Source organism: Tenrec ecaudatus, chromosome 1 (genome assembly GCF_050624435.1).
Source record: "Tenrec ecaudatus isolate mTenEca1 chromosome 1, mTenEca1.hap1, whole genome shotgun sequence".
Lineage (NCBI taxonomy): Eukaryota > Metazoa > Chordata > Mammalia > Afrosoricida > Tenrecidae > Tenrec > Tenrec ecaudatus.
This window is the reverse complement of record NC_134530.1, coordinates 166,047,812-166,068,989: the sequence shown is the minus strand read 5'-3', so window position 1 is coordinate 166,068,989 and position 21,178 is coordinate 166,047,812. Positions and strand designations below refer to the sequence as shown.

General features: G+C 50.6%; 1 protein-coding gene across 3 annotated transcripts in view; it reads right to left on the bottom strand.

Moving 5' to 3' along the window:
* Positions 1–20,081, bottom strand: part of PMF1 (polyamine modulated factor 1) — a 30,982-nt gene extending 10,901 nt beyond the window's left edge. For all 3 annotated transcript variants that reach the window (XM_075563241.1, XM_075563251.1, XM_075563260.1), the window contains exon 1: positions 19,897–20,081. In XM_075563241.1, the coding sequence (XP_075419356.1) occupies positions 19,897–20,057 (161 nt within the window). In that variant the 5' untranslated portion in view covers positions 20,058–20,081. The remainder of the gene's footprint in view (positions 1–19,896) is intronic.
* Between the last annotated feature and the right edge of the window lie 1,097 nt (positions 20,082–21,178).

Here is a 21,178-nt window from a genome sequence, read left to right as displayed (position 1 = left end):
TGCTGTCACACACAGGCGCCCTAGGAAGGAGCCCGACTGCGCGGCGCATTGTAGCAACAGCAAACGTGGGGTTCCACCTAAACGTGCTGCTGCGCTCTCCACTCCTGCCGACCGCCCGACCTCCGCAAGCAGCCCCAGGGGGCACTGAGGCCACTCATGGCGGAGTGGGTTGGGCATCGGACTGCTGACGAGTGGTTAGTGGTTCCAACACACCGGCCCCCTCTGGGGGTAAGGACTTCTCCTGAGAAAGCCTGGAGAGGGTCACTGTGAGTCAGCCTTGCTCGATGGCAGTGGGCTTGGTGTTATGGTGGGCAACCCAACACATCAAAGCAGGCACGGTGGCCCCCGTCTTTGAGCAGGGTGCAGCTGTTTGTCGGGTCAGATTGGGTTACTGTGTAGTAAGGCGGCCGTCCGGTTTACCGTGGCAGCGGCCACATTGTTTTGAACCAAGTTGGAAACTGGCTGGACACTGGTGTGACCACTCAGATCCGGCTCTTCACCCCTTGCCTGCCTCTCATACAGCGGCTTCAAATGCTTCCTCCAGGAACATCCTCTGGCCTGCTTTCCTCCCGCCTCCCTCAGGCCTGTGCACGCCGGAGTGAGAAAGAGGAGACAGAGACAGAGACAGAGAGCCAGAGACGACCCAGAAACGCCTCCTAACGAAGGGGAGGAAAGCCTCCAGGTCAGTGCTGTATGAAGACGTTCTTGACAAGGAACCCTGGTTATTTCTGTAGGTTATTTAGGCCCCAGTTGATCTACCCTTCCTTTGTTTGGGGCTTTCAGTGGAAAATGCTAGAAAACCTAACAGTAAGATTCTGAAACTGAGACACCTTTCCTCCGGAGTGGATAGAAGGAAGAAGACCTGAGTCGGTCAAGTGCTAGTAGGGCCCCAGGGGAGCTCTACCAACTGTGGACTTGGCCAAGACTAAGCGCCGGCTGAGCACCAGCTCAAAGGGTGACTGTGTACAAGGGCAGACTGGCCAGCCCTCGGTCCAATGAGGAGGGACAGGGCGGGTCTCACAGGGGGCCCAGGGAAGGGTCCTGAGGGGAAACTGTTCTCATGCCCAGGCCACGTGACTGAAGGGTGCTGTGCGTGGATGCGTGGATGCGTGCGTGCGTGCGTGCGTGCATCTACCCTTACCGTGTACTTCTGCACGCGAGTCATCACAGGGACTCTTGACTGGCTCACAACAGGTACTGCACGGAGTCACTGTCTAAACTTCCCAACAATCCTCCGAGGGGGCCTCTACTGTTGCCATCCCCGTTTTTCAGGTCAGGAAGTGGGGAGCTTAAGAAACCGCCCCAAGGCACACAGCGCAGATGCTGTGGTGCTCTGGTCCCCTGCCAGCTAGTGGATCAGGTGCTCTTGGCTTTCCGGGACACTTGGCCTGCAGGGCCAAGAAGGGGTTCTGAGCAGTGGCATGCGGTTGAAGGAGGACTCCAGGGCAGGGCGGGGGCCCGCAGGCGCCCGGCGACGGAGCAGCAGATGGTCTGGACACGTCCAAGGAGGGTGGACCAGCACAAGGGGCTGAAGCCACACTCCACAGGCCTGGTGTGTCACCCACAGCTCAGAGCCCAGTCACTGCCAGCAGCAGAAGTCGTCTGCACCTTCAAAGCAGGCGAGAGATTTCCGAGAGAAACACAGGGCTTGGCAGGCCTCATGTGCTAAACCAAACCGCCCTCCTTCCTGTGAAGAACAGCGTCCTCAGAAAGGCGGTGCTCAGGGCCGCTAGCTGAAACCGACCAGCTCGTGTCCCTTCCTTCTGGGCTTGAAGTCCCTGGACCAGTCAGAGCCTTCACAGCCCATCCGGCCTGTGGGTGCCTGGGGCCAGACCCCGCTTCCCTCTGGAGACTGAAGAGTACGACTTGGTCCTCACTCACCCTGGGCGCCCCTGGCCCAGCACCACCTCTCACCCACCCTTCTCTCTCGGCCAAACCAATGAGTCAGTGCTGCTGGTGTCTCCCCCACTCCTCCCTTCGCCTGGGTTCCAGACTGTTGCTGTTGATGGGAGAGAGCGGGACCAGGCAGCCTAGGCTTCCCCCCCTCCTCTCTGGGCGGGACCCTCATATCAACACCGAGAGAGGCAAGCTATCATTGCTCAGGAGCGGGGCTGCTCTGCAAGGACAAGAGGACCCTACCTCCGTGTTCAGAGGAGGAGGGAGCGGCGGCGGCACATGGAGCCCCCAATAGGGCCCTGCTCCTGGGGGTGAAACCGTCTCAGGAGGGAAGAGGGGCGTGACTGTGGCCTGAGAGCCTAGTCCGGCTGACAGTCTCTCTCTGTGGCTCGGTGACTGGGCAGCATGTAATGTGCCCTCCTCAGCAAACTAACGCTTACATTAAGACTAGGCTGAGCTGTGGGGAGAAGCCGGAGGGGGCTAAAATAGCCTTCTGGAGAGCAGACAGATGGACAAACTAGCATTTTCTACATGCAGCCTCCTGTCCCAGGGACCGTGTCCTTGAGAAGGAAGACCCCGCGTGACTCGGGGGAGTCAGCATCCACAGACATCCTCAAGCCCCCCCCCAACACGGGCTCCCACTTCTGGGTGGGGACCGCAGAGTCCTTCCCATGTGACCCCAGGGGAGGGAGGGACAGAGGACAGACAATGCGAGGTTAGAGGAGTGTTTGCGCCGGAAGCAAGGGCGCTTGTGTGTACATGTCTTGTACCACGTGCGCGTGCATGTGTGTATATGTGTGTGTGTACCACTGTCCTGACTTGAGCTGAAGAGACGGCAGTGGGGACAGGTGTGTGTGTGGGGGGCACATGTGGCCTTGTCTGAGGTGCTGTGCAAGGGGCCTTCCATTTGACTCTGAAAGCAACCCTGAACCAATGGAGCGTGTTTATCAGGACGCGCTGTCATGGTTTGGTGCCGACTAGTCGGTTCTGACCCAGAGTGACCCTATACACAACAGAAAGGAACATTGCCTGGTCCTGCGCCATCCTCATTGTCCACCCATCTCCTGGAGGGTCTTCCTCTTTGTCGCTGCCCCTCGACTTGACCCCGCATGATGCCCTTCACCAGGGACGGGTCTCTCCTGACAACATGGTCAACGTATGTAAGACAAACTCGCTGCCATTCGGTCGGTGCCGGCTCACAGTGACCCTCCAGGACAGGGGAGAACTGCCCGGTGAGGTTCCAGGACGGTCTCCCACACAACATGGAATCAGTAGTGGGCAGAGCTGGGGCTGACAGGGCGGAGGCTGTGGTGGTGGGCCGGAAAGGAGGAAGCTGGCTTAGCAGGGCAGGGCTGAGGCTTGGCTAGAAGGCGGGGTACGGAGTAGAGGCCTCAGGCAAAGGTGGAAGGAGAAGGCCCATCTGCCAATCTGCAGACTTGGAGAGGTGGCAGCCCCTGGAGAGCCTTCCCAGCCGACTCTTAGAGAGCTAAAGCCCAGGGCAGCAGTGGGGCAGGATTGCTCACTTAGTCGAGCGAGTGGAGAGTGGCCATGAGCCCGCCCCCCCCCCCCCCCAGGTCCGAGGTCTTTGTGGGTGAAGGTAGAGCGCAGAGCAGTGCACATGCAGAACGTGACCAGGCGCTGAGGGGACAAAACCAGCCAGGGGCGGGAGGGCCTCGGTGAGGTGACCAGGGGGAGGCGGAAGAGCACATGCCCTGGGGAAGGAACGCCCTGGACGGTTGGCCAGGAGGTCAGTGTGGCTGAGGATGGCTGGAAAGGGCCAAGAGGGAGGCGGGGGCTAGAGTGTGCACGCTGCAGGAGCCAGGGTAGGGGGCAGGGGCGGGCAGTTACTGGAGGGGCCGCATCAGCAGCAAGCCATCAGTGAGTGGGACAGAGGCATGTGCAGCTTCTCCAGGAGAAAGCTCACAGTGAAGGGGCAGGCACGTCAGAGGAGCCCGGGCAGGAGCGGCTGGTGAGAGAAAGGGTCAGAGAGGGCATGGTGCCAGGAGCCAATGGAGATATTTCACAAATGGGAAAGTGCTCAAGTAGGGTAAAGATGAGACATATCCACAATGTTTATCAATAAGGAGGCCACTCTGACCTTGAGTGAACCCTTCAGGACGGAGACGGTAACAGGAAGGACAGAGCTCACTGAGCTCTGGACAGGGCGTGCAGGAGCTCTGTGGGCACAGCCCGGCTGTGTGGGGAAAGGGACTGGTGGGAGGCTGCCAGGACACGGGGGGCGGGGCACCCTAGTCAGATTTACAGCCACAGGAACTCCTGCCCCACCCTCAGCTGTGGGCCAGACATGGGGCTCCTGGTCCTTGGTGGGGTGCGGCAGCAGGAAGGGGGCCTGAGGGACATGGCGACGCTTTCAAACAGCTGCTGTGGAGGAGGAAAATGGGAGCTGCTGGTGGCATAGAGCTGGAGGTCACCGAGGCCGGCCCAGCTGGGGTCAGGGGGTGACTGCCTTGGTGAGAGGCTCCCGGAGGGGTGAAGAAGAGCGGACCGCACACTGAGTGGGGATTTGTCAGCTGGTAGGCTAGCGACTGGGAGGGCAGAGAAGCCAAGGAGCTGCCAGCAGTGGGGCAGATCTGCATCGCCAACTGAGCCTGTCCAAGGAGATGCCTCGACTTCCCTCCTGTTCCTCAACCCTGTGCTTCCCCATCTCACCCAAGAGTGGGCAGCCTTGGGGGGCAGCATCTCCTGCCCCTCACCTTAACTCCAGTGGGCTCCAAGCCAACTGTGGCCTTCACCTCCGGGGTATCTCCTGCCTGGAACACAGCAACAGCCGGGCTCCTCGCTTGGACTGAGCCCCATCATGCCGCTGGCACCTGGGCCCGGGCTTGGGCCTGAGGAGCTATCTATCTCCAGCAGATGGGATGGTCTAGACTTTTTAAAAAAAGGGAATGGCTTCCAAGCACAGAAGCTCATACTTGAACTAATAATTGTTCCCCTGGATGAATATAAACCAGGCATGTAACGCCATGGTAGCTGCAACTCTGAAAATCAAACAGCAATTAATGTGGTGCCTGAATGCCTGACCTCCCTCTAACCTGATCTTTTAATTCACCACTAGAGCATGATCCTCTCCCCACAACTCTACGATTCACGGCGGCGTGCGACAGCCCTGCAGGAGCGAGCATCCTTGTGCGACCATTCTTCAGATGCTCGGGCAGCTTAGGCGGGTGGAAGCTTTTCTATTGAACACTAAGATGCTGTGAGGAACATCTTTTGCACATAGGCCTTTTCTGAGCTTTTTACTTTGAAATATTATAGATTTGCCAAAAGGCTATAAAATGCTAACATCTGACACAACTACAGTACAATATCCAAACCAAGCCACTGGCCTGGGGAAAAACCCTGAGTGTGTCTTCAGAGCAGTGCCATGGGTACTCGTGTGTGTGTGTGTGTGTGTGTGTGTGTGTAGATCTTTGCGATTTCATCATGTGTGTGGCTGGCTTGCATACCCACTACCTAAATCAACATGCCAGGTGCTTTTTGATACGATGGTGTTTTGCGTGGGATGGGCTGGGGTTTGAAACATCAGGGTGTCTGGGACGTAGCAAGATCTGAGCACAGCCCAGCCAATAACCTATTCTCTAAGCAGCAGCCAGAGCGCCTATTGAAGTTCAGCCACAGCAGGGATTTCCACTTCTAGACTTAGAAGAATAAAGTGAGTCCCTGATATGGACTAACACCAGACAGACTGTGGGGGAGAAACCGACAATACCAACAACTGTAGTTAGAGACTTTAAAAGGAAATTGATGGCTGAATCAAGAAGATTTAAAAAATGAGCATATGGAAGCCTTGAATAATAACATTTAAAATCTCAAAGTAATGATTATAGAACTTTACTCCCAAGAGATAGAAACCACACACTGCTTCCCAGCACCTATGGACAGTCACCAAAACTGCCCCTGTACTTGTCCCCGAGTGTCAAAGTGCCAGCGCTTCAACAACACAATCAGCATTTAAAGACTGTGCTGTCCGACCACAGTGCAGTAACATTCAAAACCACTACCCCAATAACCTTCACAGAGCCACAGGTGGAAACCAGGCACACACCCGACTAAAGAACCTTTCCACCACTCATCTGTCAGTTTGTCGTGTCGCTGTGATGCGGAAGGCTCTGTCGCCAGGATTTCAAATACCAGCAGGGTCGCCCGTGGGGTCAGCGGAGCTTCCAGACTAAGCACGGACTCTGAAGAAGGAGCGGGCCATCTGCTTCTGAGGGAATACCCACTAACCCTTATGAACAGCAGCCGATGCTGTTGGATAGAGTGCAGGGAGGTCACTCAAACACAGCGACGACAAAGAGGTTGACATTAATTATAACTCAGAGACAAGGAAGAGCAGAAACAACAGGGGGAGGTGCGAGACATGAAAATAATAGTTTATAATCTATCAAGGGGTCACGGGGGAAAAGAGGAGCTGGTACCAAGGGCTCAATAGAAAGTAACTGTCTAGAAAAGAATGATGGCAACATATGTACAAATGTGCCTGATTCAATTGATGTACGAATTGTAATAAGCATTGTAAGAGCTCTCAATAAAATTATTTTTTAAAAAAATTCTAACTCAAAGAAGAGTTGACCTTAATTATAAGGACGGAGGTAAAGCTTTGGGGCCTTCATCTGCTGATGGGGCACGACTCAAAATGAGAAGTGTAGTGGTGATGCATGACTTCCTGGGGCTCTTCTGGCCCAAGTCTCCAACCCCCACCAAGTGACCTTCCCTGCCTGGGTCTGGTCAGAAGGTAAGGAAAGATACTGAAAGGATTCACCTGTGAGTAACTGCGAACGGGATTCCGTGGAGTGGCATCCTGCTGCGTTTAAGATGGGCCCTCTGAGAAGCAGGAGGAGGGATCTCATTCTAGCAAGAGCCAGGAGGGGTGCAAGTTCTCTGGACCCGAGAAGCCTGTGCAGTGAACTTCCTGCATCCAGAAGACACTATCAGAGGAGCAGCAGCAGAGCCAGAGCCAGAGAACGGAGCAGAGTGGTGGGCTTCCCGACCTGGAAAGCAGCCATGCCGAGTGCTGCTGTGCAGGAGGCTGGCTGGTGGACTGGATTAACTGGGGAGTTGGACTTGCTGATGCAGGGATGTGGCGCTGAGTGGGGTACCTCTGGGTACTGAATTCCGGGAGCAGGGTATGCTGGCCCATGGAGCTTAGCTGACTGCCTTCAGGTTGAGGCTTCCGGCAGGTTTTTGTACCACGTCCCGGTAAACAACTACCCTGAGCATTCCGTACTGACATTACAAGGTGTTGACCTCCTTAATTAACCCTTACTCATGAGTTCTGTCTGTGAGTTTCTGTGCAGCCATTGCAATGGCTATAAGAACCCAGAGGTAAATCACAGAACACGAAGAAGCAGCTCTAAGCATCCAAAGGCCATCATGCTTGGTAGAGTAGAGGCCAGTGAAAACCAGTAAGGCCCTTAGAGAGATGGCCTGCCCCTGGGCTGCAACCCTTGTGAGGACAATGCAGGAGTGACTCAGCTGATGTAACTGCAACAGGCAGCCCTGGATCCCTGTTAGATGACGATCTGTCAAAGAATGATGTGTGACCTTCTACCTCCCAAGATGTAAACACATGAACTCAAAGTCGGTTGAAGAGCTGAAACTAGAGATGTTTTGGACAGAAATATAGGTGTGAATCTTTGTAACCTTGGAGTTGGTAAACATTCCTTAGATAGGAGACCAAAAGCACAAGCAACCAAACAAAACTGGCTAAGCTGAACTTCATGAGAATTAGAACGATTACAGCTCAACAAATGAAAAGACAACACAGCTTCAGAAGGGGAAGGAGCCGGAAAGACGAAGATATGCCCACAGAAGGTACACCAATTTCCAGTAAGCACAGAAAAAGGAACTCGACGTCATGAGCCACTGGGTAAATACAAGTCAAAACCACAACGCACTGTCATTTCACACACACACACACACACACACACACACACACACACACACACACACACACACCGCTTGGATGTCTAGAATAAGAGAGGCAGACAAGCACAAGAGCTGGGAGGATGTGAAGAAATAAGAATCCAACGCTGGTGAACTTTAAAGTAGTACAGTTGTTTAAGAAAGCAGTTTGGCAATTCCTCACAAAGTTAAAAATAGAGTTAACACAAAACATCAACCCAAAGTGAAACAAACAAAAAGCCCCACTGCCCTAGTCTAGCAGATTCCAATTCATAGCATAGGGCCACCAAGGCAGTCTGTCTTTAAGAAAGCCGTCTGCCACCTCTTTCACTGCAGACACCAGTGGGTTCAAACTGCCCACCTTTCCATTCGCCATCAAGCACCTTGTGCCACTAGGGTTCCTTCAGAGTTAAAGTATTACCTAATCATGTCACTCCTAAGTATATTCCCAAGAGAACTGAAAACATACGTCCGCACAAAGAGTTGGCCACAACAATTTATAACAGAACGCCTCACAATTGCCAAAAAGCAGAAACAACCCAGCATGACATCTCACATGGCAGAGGAGTGTTTGTCAGCCATAAAAAGCAATGAGGTACTGACCCATGCTACCACACAGAACCTTTGAAAACACCACGCTCATGTCGAAGGGATCAGTTATCAGGCATCAAAGAACAAAAAAATCATATTGTGTGCTCACCTCCCCCATATAATCACTGAAGACAAAATGAGTGCATAAGCAAATGTGGTGAAGAAAGCTGATGGTGCCTGGCTACCAAAACATAGCATCTGAGGTCTTTCTGGAAGGTTTGAAGGTAAACAAGTGGCCATCTAGCGCAGAAGCAACAAAGCCCACGTGGAAGAAGCACACCAGCCTGTGTGATCATGAGGTGTTGAAGGGATCAGGTATCAGGCATCACAGAACAAAAAATCATTATCATTGTGAATGAAGGGGAGTGCAGATGGGGATCCAAGATCCATCTGTAGGCCACTGGACATCCCCTTATGGAAGGGTCACAAGGATGAGATGAGCCAGTCAGGGTGCAGTGTAGCAACGATGAAACACAACTTTCCTCTAGTTCCTAAATGCTTCCTCCCCACTCCACTATCATGATCCCAATTCTACCTTACAAACCTGGCTAGACCTGAGGATGTATGTACACTGGTACAGATAGGAACTGAAAACACAGGGAATCAAGGGAGGATGACTCCTTCAGGACCAGTGGTGAGAGTGGTGATACTGGAAGTGTGGGGTAAAAAGGGGGAACTGATTACAAGGATCTACTTCTAACCTCCTCGCTGGGGACAGACAACAGAAAAGTGGGTGAAGGGAGACGTCGGACAGATATGACAAAATAATAATTTATAAATTATCAAGGGTTTATGAAGGAGGGGGCAGTGGGAAGGGAGGGGGAAAAATGAGCTGATGCCAGGGACTTAAGTGGAGAGCAAATGTTTTGAGAATAATGAGGGCAACGAATGTCCAAATGTGCTTGACACTATTGATGTATGTATGGATTGTGCTAAGAGTTTATGAGCCCCCAATAAAATTATTAAGAAAAAATATCAATATATATTGCCATGCCAAACACCTTGAGCTTGGGGATTTAGAACCACAGCCTTGAGGGACATCTGATCAACTGGTACAATGTGGTGTACAAAGACCTACACTCCACTTTGGTAAGTGCTGACTGGGATCTTTAAGGCTGGTGAGTTGCCTATTGCTCTTTCCTCACCTGGAACAAAGAGGGGGAATAAAATCCAGGACTCTCCTCGAAAGAACTAGCAGACCATCTGAATCATGGTCTCCACTAGCCTGAGAGAAGAACCATGTGGAGCCCGGCTATACCAACTGAGTACTACATGAAGAAGAACAAGATTCAACATCACAAATAAAGAGCAGACTGAGAGAGACGGGTGGAACTCCAGAAACGATGGTGCTGACCATACGTACCATCCATGCCTGTAAATCAAACCAACACCTAGGGACATGACAGGCCTTTGCCGTGAATAATGAATGACACCGGGGAGGGATGCACTGCTTAGTGTCATCAACTACAGCAGACCAAAGCAAAGCTTACAAGGCAGGAAGGGCAGGAAGAGAAGACAAAAAGAACTGGGGAAGCCAGGTGAGAAGTGGGTCGCACACTGTCACAGCGTGGGAGCTGCAGTCAGTGTCGGGGTACAAAATGCGTGTACATCTGAAAGGAAAATTACCATGCTCCATAAACCATCACCCAGACTGCAATCCAAAGGCTGCCATACAATTTCAATCCTGTATCATTTAGGACAAGAAAACACCACGCTCAATGCAATATGCTAGAGCCAAAGGCTATCTATCTATGGTCAGTTTATACGGAATGCCTAGAATCGGTAGATTCTATCGAGAGAAGGGCGTGCTGGTGGCGTAGTGTGGTTATGTGTGGGGTTGCAGTCCACAAGGTGTGCAGTTTGAAACCACCAGCTGCTCTGTGGGAGAAAGACGTGCTTTCTACTCCCCAAAACAGTTACTGTCTCAGAAACGCCCAGGGGCAGGTCTACCTTGTCCTATGGTGTCATACGGAGTCACTCACTGTAAGTAACATCGATGCGGTGGCAGTGAGCTTTTTTACACCTAGAGCTAGGCCTCAGATGGGTGACTGAGTTTGCTGGGGCGCGGCAGTAGGTAATGAATGGCGCGCATTGCTAATACAAAAGCAGCACTTGGATGCCAATGTACAGTTTTGGAACAAGGAGAGGAGTGTGCATTGCCCAACTGCTTATACAAAGCTGAAGTCCCGCTAAGTCAAAAGCAGGTAAGGAGGGTACAGACAAAATTAGAGGTTCTTTTCACTCATGCGCACAGGCACACACATCTAACTTACTCTGATTGTGCATTTAAAACACAACCAATGCCTTAAGGGAATTTGGTTCCTTGGTTTGTAGGTTCACGGTCCTGGTTTCACGGGACACCCCAGCTAACTGGTGGAATAAGCTTAGTGTTTCTGTTCCAAGTCCTGGTTCATGTGCGGTGCCGGGGCCTTCGAAGGCCCACCAAGTGGTCTCCACACACCCGGGGCAACAGCGGGAGAAAGGGTTAGGAAGGGGAGGAGAAAATGGAGTTTGTTGGGCTAACTGGCTAGCTGCCTCCTTTGCCGTAAGACCAGAACTGGAAGATGACAGGCTACCATTCCTGAAAATTCTGATGGAACGTTCTCTAGAAGAATCCTGATCAAGAGGGGCAAAAGCAGAACAAATTGCAACACCTAATGAAATCCAGCTTGTCCGGTACCCTGGAGGCCGACACCATTGCTCGGAAGTAATGTTTACCCTCTTATGCCAAGGAGGTGCTCACTTAAGACCTTTCCACAAGGGGGCAGAGGGGCACAGCTGCTTGACCATCTGGAGAGAAAGCTGCGGGCACTGGGTTTACAGCAACAGGGGAGGGTCGCTCAGAAGAACCCAGCAAAGCAGGAGGCTGTGTCAAGGTCACCGAGTTGGGCCTGTAGAAACATGAGTTGCCTATGATTTTGCTGTGCATCTTCTCCAATAGCAACAAAGTAACTTATTGGGGGGGGGGGAGCGGGGGCCGGGAAGGGACCTACATATGATTGTAGAACATAAAGAACAAAGCTTCTTTAATAATAATGTCAATACTGGTTTATCCTTTTAAAAAAATCATTTTATTGAGGGCTCTTACCACAATCCATACATACAGTCATTGTGTCAAGCCCAGTGTACATTTGTTGCCATCATCATTCTCAAAACATTTTCTTTCTACTTGAGCCCTTGATATCAGCTCATTTTTTTTCCTCCCTCCCTTCCTCATGAACCCTTGATAATTTGTAAATTATTACTTTTTTCATGTCTTACACTGACCACTATCTCCCTTCACCCACTTTTCTGTTGTCCACCCCCTGGGAGGGGGTTATATGTCAATCATCGGTTCCCTCTTACTCCCCCCAACTTCCCTTACCCTCCTGCTATCACTACTCTCAATATAGGTCCTGGATTCCCTCTTTCCAGCTTTTATCTGTACCCCTGTACATGCTCTGTTCTAGCCGGATTTGTAAAGTAGAATTGGGATCATGATAGGGGTAGGGGAGGAAGCATTAAAGAACTAGAGGACCAGTTGTCAGACATCAAAGAGCTAAAAACCATATCAGTGGGTGCTCATCTTCCTGACATGATCACTGAAGACAAAATGGGTGCATAAGCAAATGTGGTGAAGAAAGCTAATGGTGCCCAGCTATTAAAAGACATAACGTCTAGGGTCTTAAAAGATTGAAGATAAACAAGTGGTCATCTAGCTGAGAAGCATCAAAGCCCACATGGAAGAAGCAAACAAGTCTGTCTGACCACAAGGTGCAGAAGGGACCAGTTATCAGACAGCAAAGAGCTACAAACCATATCAGTGGGTGCCCACCTCCCTGAAACAATCAATGAAGCCAAAAGTGTGCATAAGCAAATGTAGTGAAGAAAGCAGATGGTGCCCAGCTATCAAAAGATATAGTGTCTGGGGTCTTAAAGGCTCAAAGATAAACAAGTGGCCATCTAGCTCAGAAGCAACAAAGCCCACATGGAAGAAACACACCAGCCTGTGTGACCACGAGCTGTTGAAGGTATCAAGCATCAAGGAATATAAAATCATATAATTGAAAAGGTGGTTGAGTCCAGAGTAGAAACTCAAAGCCCAAAGGTAGCCAACCGGACCTCCCTTGCTGAGGGGCTGTGGAGAGGAGATGAACCAGGCAGGGTGCAGGGTAGCAACAATGAAACATATAACTTTCCTCTAGTTCTTAAATACTTCCTCCCCCCACTACCATGATCCTAATACTACCTTGCAAATCTGGCTAGACCAGAGGATGTACATTGATACAGATAGCAACTGGAAACACAGGGAATCCAGGACAGTTGACTCCCCCAGAACCAGTGGTGAGAGCAGCGATGCCTGGAGGGTGGAGAGAATGTGGGGTAGAAAGGGGGAACTGATTACAGGAATCTACACATAGCCTCATCCCTGGGGGAGGGACAGCAGAGAAGGCAGCGGGGGGAGACGTCAGACAGTGTAATATATGACAAAATAATAATATATGAATGATGAAGGGTTCACGAGGTGTGGGAGAATGGGGAGGGAGGGGAAAAATGAGCAGCAGATATTAAGGGCTCAAGTAGAAGACAAATGTTTTGAGGATGATGGCAACAAATGTACATATGTTTTTGACACAATGGATGTATGTATGGATTGTGATAAGAATTGTATGAGCCCCCCCCCCCCAATAAAATGATTTAAAAAAAAAAGAACTAGAGGAAAGTTGTGTGTTTCATTGGTGCTGTACTGCATCCTGACTGGCTCGTCTCCTCCCAAGGCCCCTTCTGTAAGGGGATGTCCAGTTGCCTACAGATGGGCTTTGGGTCTCCACTTCACACTCCCCTTCATTCACAATGATATGATTTTTTTGTTTTGGGTCTTTGATGCCTGATATCTGATCCCATCGATACCTCATGATCACACAGGCTGGTGTGCTTCTTCCATGTGTTGCTTCTGAGCTAGATGGACGCTTGTTTATCTTCAAGCCTTTAAGACCCCAGAAGCTATATCTTTTGATAACCGGGCACCATCAGTTTTCTGCACCACATTTGCTCATGCACCTGCTCTGTCTTCAGTGATTGTGTCTGGAAGGTGAGTATCACAGAATGCCGGATTGTTAGAATAAAGTGTTCTTGTGCTGAGGGAGTACTTGAGTCAAGGCCCAATGTCCATCTGCCACCTTAATTCTTAACATATAGATATGAGCACATAGTTCCATTCCCCTCTCATTTTATATACATATATATTTACATATGTACATGCCTGTATTTAGACCTCTATAAATGTCCTTTGCCTCCTTGTTTTAGCCTCTATTTCCTTTTGCTTTCCTCTTGTCCCACCATCATGCTCGGCCTTCATTCGGGTTTAGTGATTCCTCGCATCTACATTGCCCTTGATTGAGCCCCACTAGGCATCCTACGCCCTTCTCTCCATTTAGTTCACTTGCTGTTCCCTTGTCCGTGGGCTGGTTTCTCCCCAACCCCACACCCTTCTTTCTCCCACCTCCCCTTCTCCTGTATCCCCCCCTGGAACCATTGGTCCCATTCTTTTCATCTCTTAATTATTTAACCCACCTATCTTGTCTAGATAGATATCAGATACTTTAATAAGTGCAAACACCAGGCAAAGCCAAATAAAACAGATAGTTTATAATTTATCAAGGAGTCACGAGGGTGGGAGGGAGGGGAAGGGAAGGGAAACAATGAGGAACTGATACCAACGGCTCAAGTAGAGAGAAAATGTTCTGAAAATGATGATGGCAACAAATGTGCTCGATACAACTGATATATGGATTGCTATAAGAACTGTAAGATTCCCCAATAAAATGATTTATAAAAAAGAAAGAAGTGCGTCTGCCAACGGCAGGAAGGGTAGATAAACGAGTGTTTTCACCCAATGGGAAATGACACGGCAAGAAGAATGAGCAAAGCACACCACCAACATGGGTGCTTCTGCAAGGGGAGGTTGAGGAGAAGACGCCAGCTATGAGAGAGAACTTACTCTGCGAATCGTTTCTACGAAGTGACAACCACCACAAACAGACACCCTGAGCCACAGTAACGGAAGCCAGGGAGGAAAGTGGTTTCCCTGGATGAAGCACGTAAGGTGGGAAGGGGGCTTGCGGGTCTCCTGAAGTTGTGGTAATATTTCTTAAATCTACATGATTACATGGGTGTGCTCATTTGGTAAAATAGTATCAAGCTATTTGAGTACCTTTTTGAAAGGAGTATAAAAAATGAACCACGCCCCTTCCTCTAGAGAGTCACTATCAACTCCTAGCCGCCCAAGTGGGAGCAGACAGCCTCCTTCGTTCCCCATTGAGTGGCAGTTGGGTCTGAACCACTGACCTTGCAGTTAGCAGGCCAGTGCATGCCCCACAGCACCACCTAATCTGAATACTTTTAAAAGAATGTTAGACTTTAAAAACGTTTCCCCAAAAGGAGAGTTAACAAGGTGACTGCTCAACGGGAGGTAGCGAGCTCGTGCGGCCTGACGAAGAGTTCCAGGAAGAGACAGTGATGGCGGTGGCCCAACATTGTCAATACTGTCAAAGTTACTGAGGGAACCCTTAAAGAGCTGCAAATGGCCACTTTATGCTATATGCATTCTACCACCTTAAAATTTAAAAAGAAACAGAACTTAGAAAAGGTTGCTACACTCAGAATTATTTTACAAAAACCAATCATTTCACTAAGACAGTATTTCCCAGAGTGGGCATCGCTGCCCCTGAGGGGTGCCGGAGCAACCCCGGGTCTATCAAAGCAGGTAGCTCCCCTTTCTCCTCACTGCCTAGTCAGGTGCTGTGTACAGTACACTACAGCACACAAGTGTTGACTGGCAGGGGGGAGGGGGGCCTAAGTAGTTTTTTTTCTCAACAGGAGGTAGCAGGCCAAATAAGTTTGGGATCCCATGTTCTAAACAACAATCACTAACTCAAAAAGAAACTAGGGTTGAGGAGACGATTGACACGGATAAGAGCGACTAGAAAGTGCACACGTTCTCTACAAAGCACTTTACAGCTCTATTAAACCCGCTACCAGCCAGTCAGTTCCCGCTCTACAGGGCAGAGCAGATCTGCTCGGTGGGGCTGCCGAGAGTGCAATCTTTCTGGAAGCCCACTGCCCTAGCTTTCTCCCGGGCGTGGCCAGTGGGAGAAGCGGCTAGAGGCTTCAGACCAGCAGCCTCTCAGTTAGCAGTGTGGTGCTTAACCACTGGGCGCAACCGGGGCTCTTTAAAACGTTCCTAAAAGACATGAAAGGCAATCTGACTCAAAGGAACAGATGCTGTCATGTTTGTGGTTGGATGATACCATCACGGAGATGTCAGGTTCCCCACATGGATGTAGTAGCTTGGTACAAACCCAACCAAATTACATAGAACTGTTCTGAGAAACCAAAGCCATTCTACAGTTTCAAAGGAAAATCCAAGGTCCACAAATAGCTGAGCCACTTGAAAGAGAAGAGAGAAGAGGGGGACTTGCGGCACCAGACGAAGGTCTGAAGGACCTGCCTGCGCGGGGCTCCAGGGAGCCCTTGCTGGGCAATGGGTAAGTTTTTGGCTAGTAACAGAAAGGTTGACAGTTCAATCCATCCGGTTGCTCCTGGCAATTGGCTTCCAGCTTCTGTAAAGATTCCAGCCAAGATGACTAACTGTACTGGGTGATCCTATTCAGTAACACATGAGGTCGCCAGGAGTCAGCCTGGGCTTGATGGCAGGCAGGCGGCACTGGCACAGACAGCAAGGAGCGAGACCCCAGGTGTGGGGAGGGCTTGCTCTACCACAAAACAACGGGACAGCGAGCTGTTATCGTTGACTGTATCACTGAGAACACTACAAAACTAAGATCGTCGAGACTGCAACTTTAAACTTTAATCCAGAGAGATGAACGATTAAGGGCAAAGGTAAAGTGATAAAAACATTGAAGAATACCTTTGTGACCTCGGTGTGGGGAGTACATAATCTTTATAAACAAGACTCCACCAGCGCAAACCACAAAGTGGATGAAAAAGAACACAATAATTACGTGAAAATTAAAGATGTACAAATTTAAATCGATCCGCAATAGTTAGAATTTAGTGTGATGGTGTGAAGGCTGGGTGGTCCAAAGTCTTAAAGAGCAGCACAAGAATCTAGACAGCTTGGCCGGCAGCCCATTGTGTCATTTTCTTGGGATAAATTGCAAACAATTAAAATCTGTGTTGGCAGAATGCAGGACAGATAACCCCTCAGGACCAGTATTGAGAGCAGCACTTCCAGGAGGGAGTGGGAAGGTGAGGGGAGAAGGGGGAGACCAATCACAATGATTGATATGCAACACCTCCTCCCAGGGGGATGAACAACAGAAATGTGGGTGAAGGGAGACAGCAGACGGTGTAAAATATGAAAATAAAAATAATGTATAAATTATCAAGGATTCTCAAGAGTGGGAGGGTGGAGGGGGAAAAAGAGGAGCTGATACCAAGGGCTCAAGTAGAAAGAAAATGTTTTGGAAATGTTGATGGCAACATATGGGCTTGATACAATTGATGTTTGGATTGTTATAAGAGCCCCGAATAAAATGATTTATTAATAAATAAATATGGCAACATCCAAAAAATAAATCTCTGTTGGTCTTTTTAAAAATTTGTTCTTCAAAGGGCACTGCAGACAAAGCTAACAGCTGATAGAAAAGGATATTTGCAACAGTCTAAAACTCCCGAGATTGATTTCTGGGCTATACTAGGAACTCAAGATAAAAAATTTAAAAAAAATAAATAAAAGAGCAATTTTAAAATTGGGGTCAGAAAGAACAGGCTGGAGGAAATGGGTAGGCAGTTTTCAGAAGAGGAAACGCACGTGGCTGACAAGCCCGGGGGGATAACCACACTGGCGAGAACGAAGGTGCCCAGGCGGCACCATGGGCCAAGCACTGGGCTGCTAATTGCAAGGTTGGTGGTTCAAACCTGCCAGGTGCTCCGAGGGAGAAAGACTAGGCTGTCTGCTCCCATGAAGATTTACAGCCTTGGAAACCCGAAGGCGCAGATCTAGTGGGACCTACAAGGTTGCTATGAGCCAGAATCACCTGGACGGGCAGTAAGTAGGTTGTGAGGAAATAAGGGGCTTCCCAATGAAACGGTACGAAGATGGCTCTTTCACACACCTGTCAGGTGAGCGCCAGCATGGTGCACGCTACCCAGTGACGGCGAGGACGCAGGGGATAAGAACTACCTTAAAAAAAACACCATTTTTTTAAAAAAAGAACTGCTTTCCTGGAAAGTCATTCTGGCAAAATTCAGGGACGGGTAAACTCTGCGGTTCAGGAATCCCTCTGCCAAGGTGGCTTACGCCTGGGTGAATATCTTGTGCATTTCCTCATGAAGGTCAGCTCCCATCCCCTGAGATATGCGAGGGGACTTCAAACTGTTTGTGGAAAACTTTTACTATCTTTGAATTCCATTTCTCGTGAACTGTCCGGGGCTCCCTTGCACATCTCAGAGAAACTGGGACTGTTTTGTTCCGGGAATCCCAAGAGTACTCCCCACTGGGGCGTAATCTATGGAGGAAGGCGGGACAGGCGTCTAGGATGGGGCTGGGTGTGTGGTGGCCACAGACCGTGGAATGACAAGCAGCCCTGAGCAGTTCTGAGTCACATGCACTCACATTCATGGTTAGACTTAGAAAAAATGATTCACAATAACATGCACGTAAATTAAGAACACACAGGGAGAGAACCCAATCTTCTACAAAGATGCAAGCCTATTCAAATATGGCTTCCTCATGCTCACTCTCCCCACCGCTCTCGATTCCCTTACCCTGACGGGCGTTTCGCCGGCACGAGAATCCATGGGCGCGGCGACCTTGTCGTTATGGTATACCAACACCCCTCCTATGAATACATGAGTGGGAGGTGCCTGACGTGGGTAAACGGGTGCACGCATATGAGTGCAGGGGGCAAAAGAAAACAAGGCCTTGCTTCAACAGATGATGTGCACAAAAATCATGACCAATTCTTTTTTTTCAAACTCACGACTTTGGTGAATGAGGCACTGCGTGCCTAGGTTGTCACGGTCCTGAGGAGTTCTACTGGTTCCCCCTCTCCTCCAGCAGGGGCTACCGCGAAGCAGGCCACTGCCAGTTCCTCTAACATCCTGACTCCCTCAGAGCCACATGCCCTGTGGCTCATACACTCTTCCTGCAGGATGGGAGGCTGGCCCCTCTCAGCCTTCAAGCGTCAGCTCAGTCCTCCTGGAGGACTCCCCTGGCTATTCCAGCCAGTGTTTCGCTGCCCCTCAAGCTGTGCGCCATGAAGCAGCAGCTTACCAAGTTCTGGGAGCCTCCACCTCACAGCCTGACTCTACCCAATAAATAAATGCTGCAGGAGGACAGGGGCTTTATCTGCCCTATGGTTTCCCCAGCCCCTGACACAGTGCCTGGCACAGAGTATACTCCACTACCGTCAAGTCCATGCCAACTCATAACCACCCTCTTGGGCAGAGCTGCCCCGGAGTTCCCAAGGCTCACACCTTTATGGAAACAGATGGCCACATCTCCCTCCCCCAAAGCAGCCAGCAGCTCAGGAGGCACGCAAATATTTGCTGAGTGACTCAGCAGGGGAGGAGAAGGCTCACAGGTCTGTGCAGGGCGGTAAAGGCTGACCACGGGAGGGACTGCGGTTGGGAGGAGGGGGGAGTGTTGATGAGGGCACACAGGTGGGGCAGACCGGGGTGCACGCTGGCACCTGTCTCGAGGTTCCGGGCATAGGGTTTCTGCACTGGTGTGCTAGGGTGGTGTTGAGATCACAGGTGTCACTTTTCCTTTAAATGCGCGACACCGTCACAGAACTATTAAGGTATAGAAATAAAGTATGTAAAATTATTTTTTTTTAAGCAACAAAAAGCAGGACATAAAAAAAGTGTTCCTTTCTCGGGTAACACATTTACAGCTCACAACCTCCCAGTAAGGGATATTAGCTCTAGGGGCGTACTGCTGGCGAATACTGTCAGTGCGGCGATGGGCAGACACGCGCTGCACAGGGGCTTCAAGCACAGCAGCAATTGAGGACTGCGCAGGGCGGGCAGCCTTCCCGTCTGTGATCTGTCGGATGCTTTCTCCTCTCAGGAGGAGCGGAGGCAGTCTGGCTCACTCAGTAGTTCGGCCAGGATTTCAGTTCTGATCTCATTTCAAAGCCTGCATCTTTCCTTTCAACCAACTGAAAACTTAATTTAAAATAAACCTATTGGTAGATTAAAAAAAAAAAAGGCTCGTGGTCCCGTCCAGGAACTTCGGGGTGCGGGGTTACGCGCTGGCTGCTGCGGAAGGGCAGGTCGGCCGGCCAACGCCCCGGGGGTGTAAAGCTCGGGTCCGGTGCTACACGAGGCGCGCGTGGTAAATACCACCGACGGCCCTGCATTCGCGGCCGGGACCCCAAGGCAACGCCCCGCCCGCCGCCTGCCCCGGTCTCGCGAGATTTGGGCCGTGGGTCAGCCCCGGGCACGCCCACTCCGGCTCCCGTTCCGCCGCTTTACCTTCCGGCAGCGATGAGTTTCTGGAGGAACGTGTCTACCATGGTGTCAAGCAGCTTCACTCTCGAAACGGGGGTGCCAGGTGGCGCCGATTCCGGGGGCAGGCCCTCCGGCGCGCGCTCCTCACGGCCACTGCCTGCATCCCCGCCGCTCGCGTCGGCCATGTTGAAGTCGAACCGCCAAATCGAACTGCTCCTGTCGTCCCACCCACCGGGCTCCCCCATTGGCTGCTTCCGTCGCTGGCGGCTCCTGATTGGAGAAGCTGAGATGTCTATCACCAGCTCCCGTGGGACCAGAGAGGAAATTGGAGGCGGAAGGTTTAAACCGTAGATCAACGTTACACCGACGTGCTTTTCCGACGGTCTGGGCCACATAAGCATAATCCAAAGCACATGGGCTCAGTAAAAACTTTTAATTTCACCTCGAAGACTCCGCACAGTGCAGCAGCGAAAATTCAGTTAATATTCACAAGTCTATCAAATGTTAAATGAGTGCATTTTCACCCACACCCCTCAATACACCCATCAGGTTGCCTGCTTTGCCCCGTCCCGCCCCCAAAGTTCGTTTTGGCCACGGAACTGGAAGTCCACTTTCCATCCACTGGATAGATCTCCCCCAGATGTTTTCAGCATACCCAATCTCAATTCCTTAAACGTATTCAATGAAAAGGTGGGGCCAGAGGCCTCCTTAATTATCCACACAACAGCCTTTAAATTGTGAGAGAAAGACAAGACAAAGGCTCTGTGATACTGTACACCAAACCTTGGGGGCACCACCCTTCAGACTTGCGAGGCAGGGTACCGGCTCCCTGTCAGTGATACTTGACCAGCCAGCCACAGTGGGAAGAACTGAAGGTAAGTTTCTCAGAGGAAGGGAGGCAGCTGAGAATCAATCTATGTCTTGGTAGTTCTTCGGGTAAAAGGGTGACTGAGGGGTGGGAAGATTCTGGATGATCTGTGAGCCCACCCCTTTGGATAGCCACCTGGTAGAAACGGGAGGACTCCCCTGATAAAGTGCAGGAAGAGAAAGGATAACGGGGAATCCTCGGAGACGCAGACCAAGATGGGCAGTGTTGGTGGTAAAAGCAGATAGACTTGTCGGGTTCTGATCTGGCCAGGGTGAAAGAATGAATACGGGGCAACCCTAGACGTGTCTAGGCTTTAGGTAGCTAGCACCTTTCAAATTGGCACCATGGGCTTGCCCAGTGGGTGGGACCAATAAGAAGGCTTGGGGGCTGGTCCAGGCCAGATGTCTCCAGTAGAAACCTAGGATTCCAAGTGCCTTC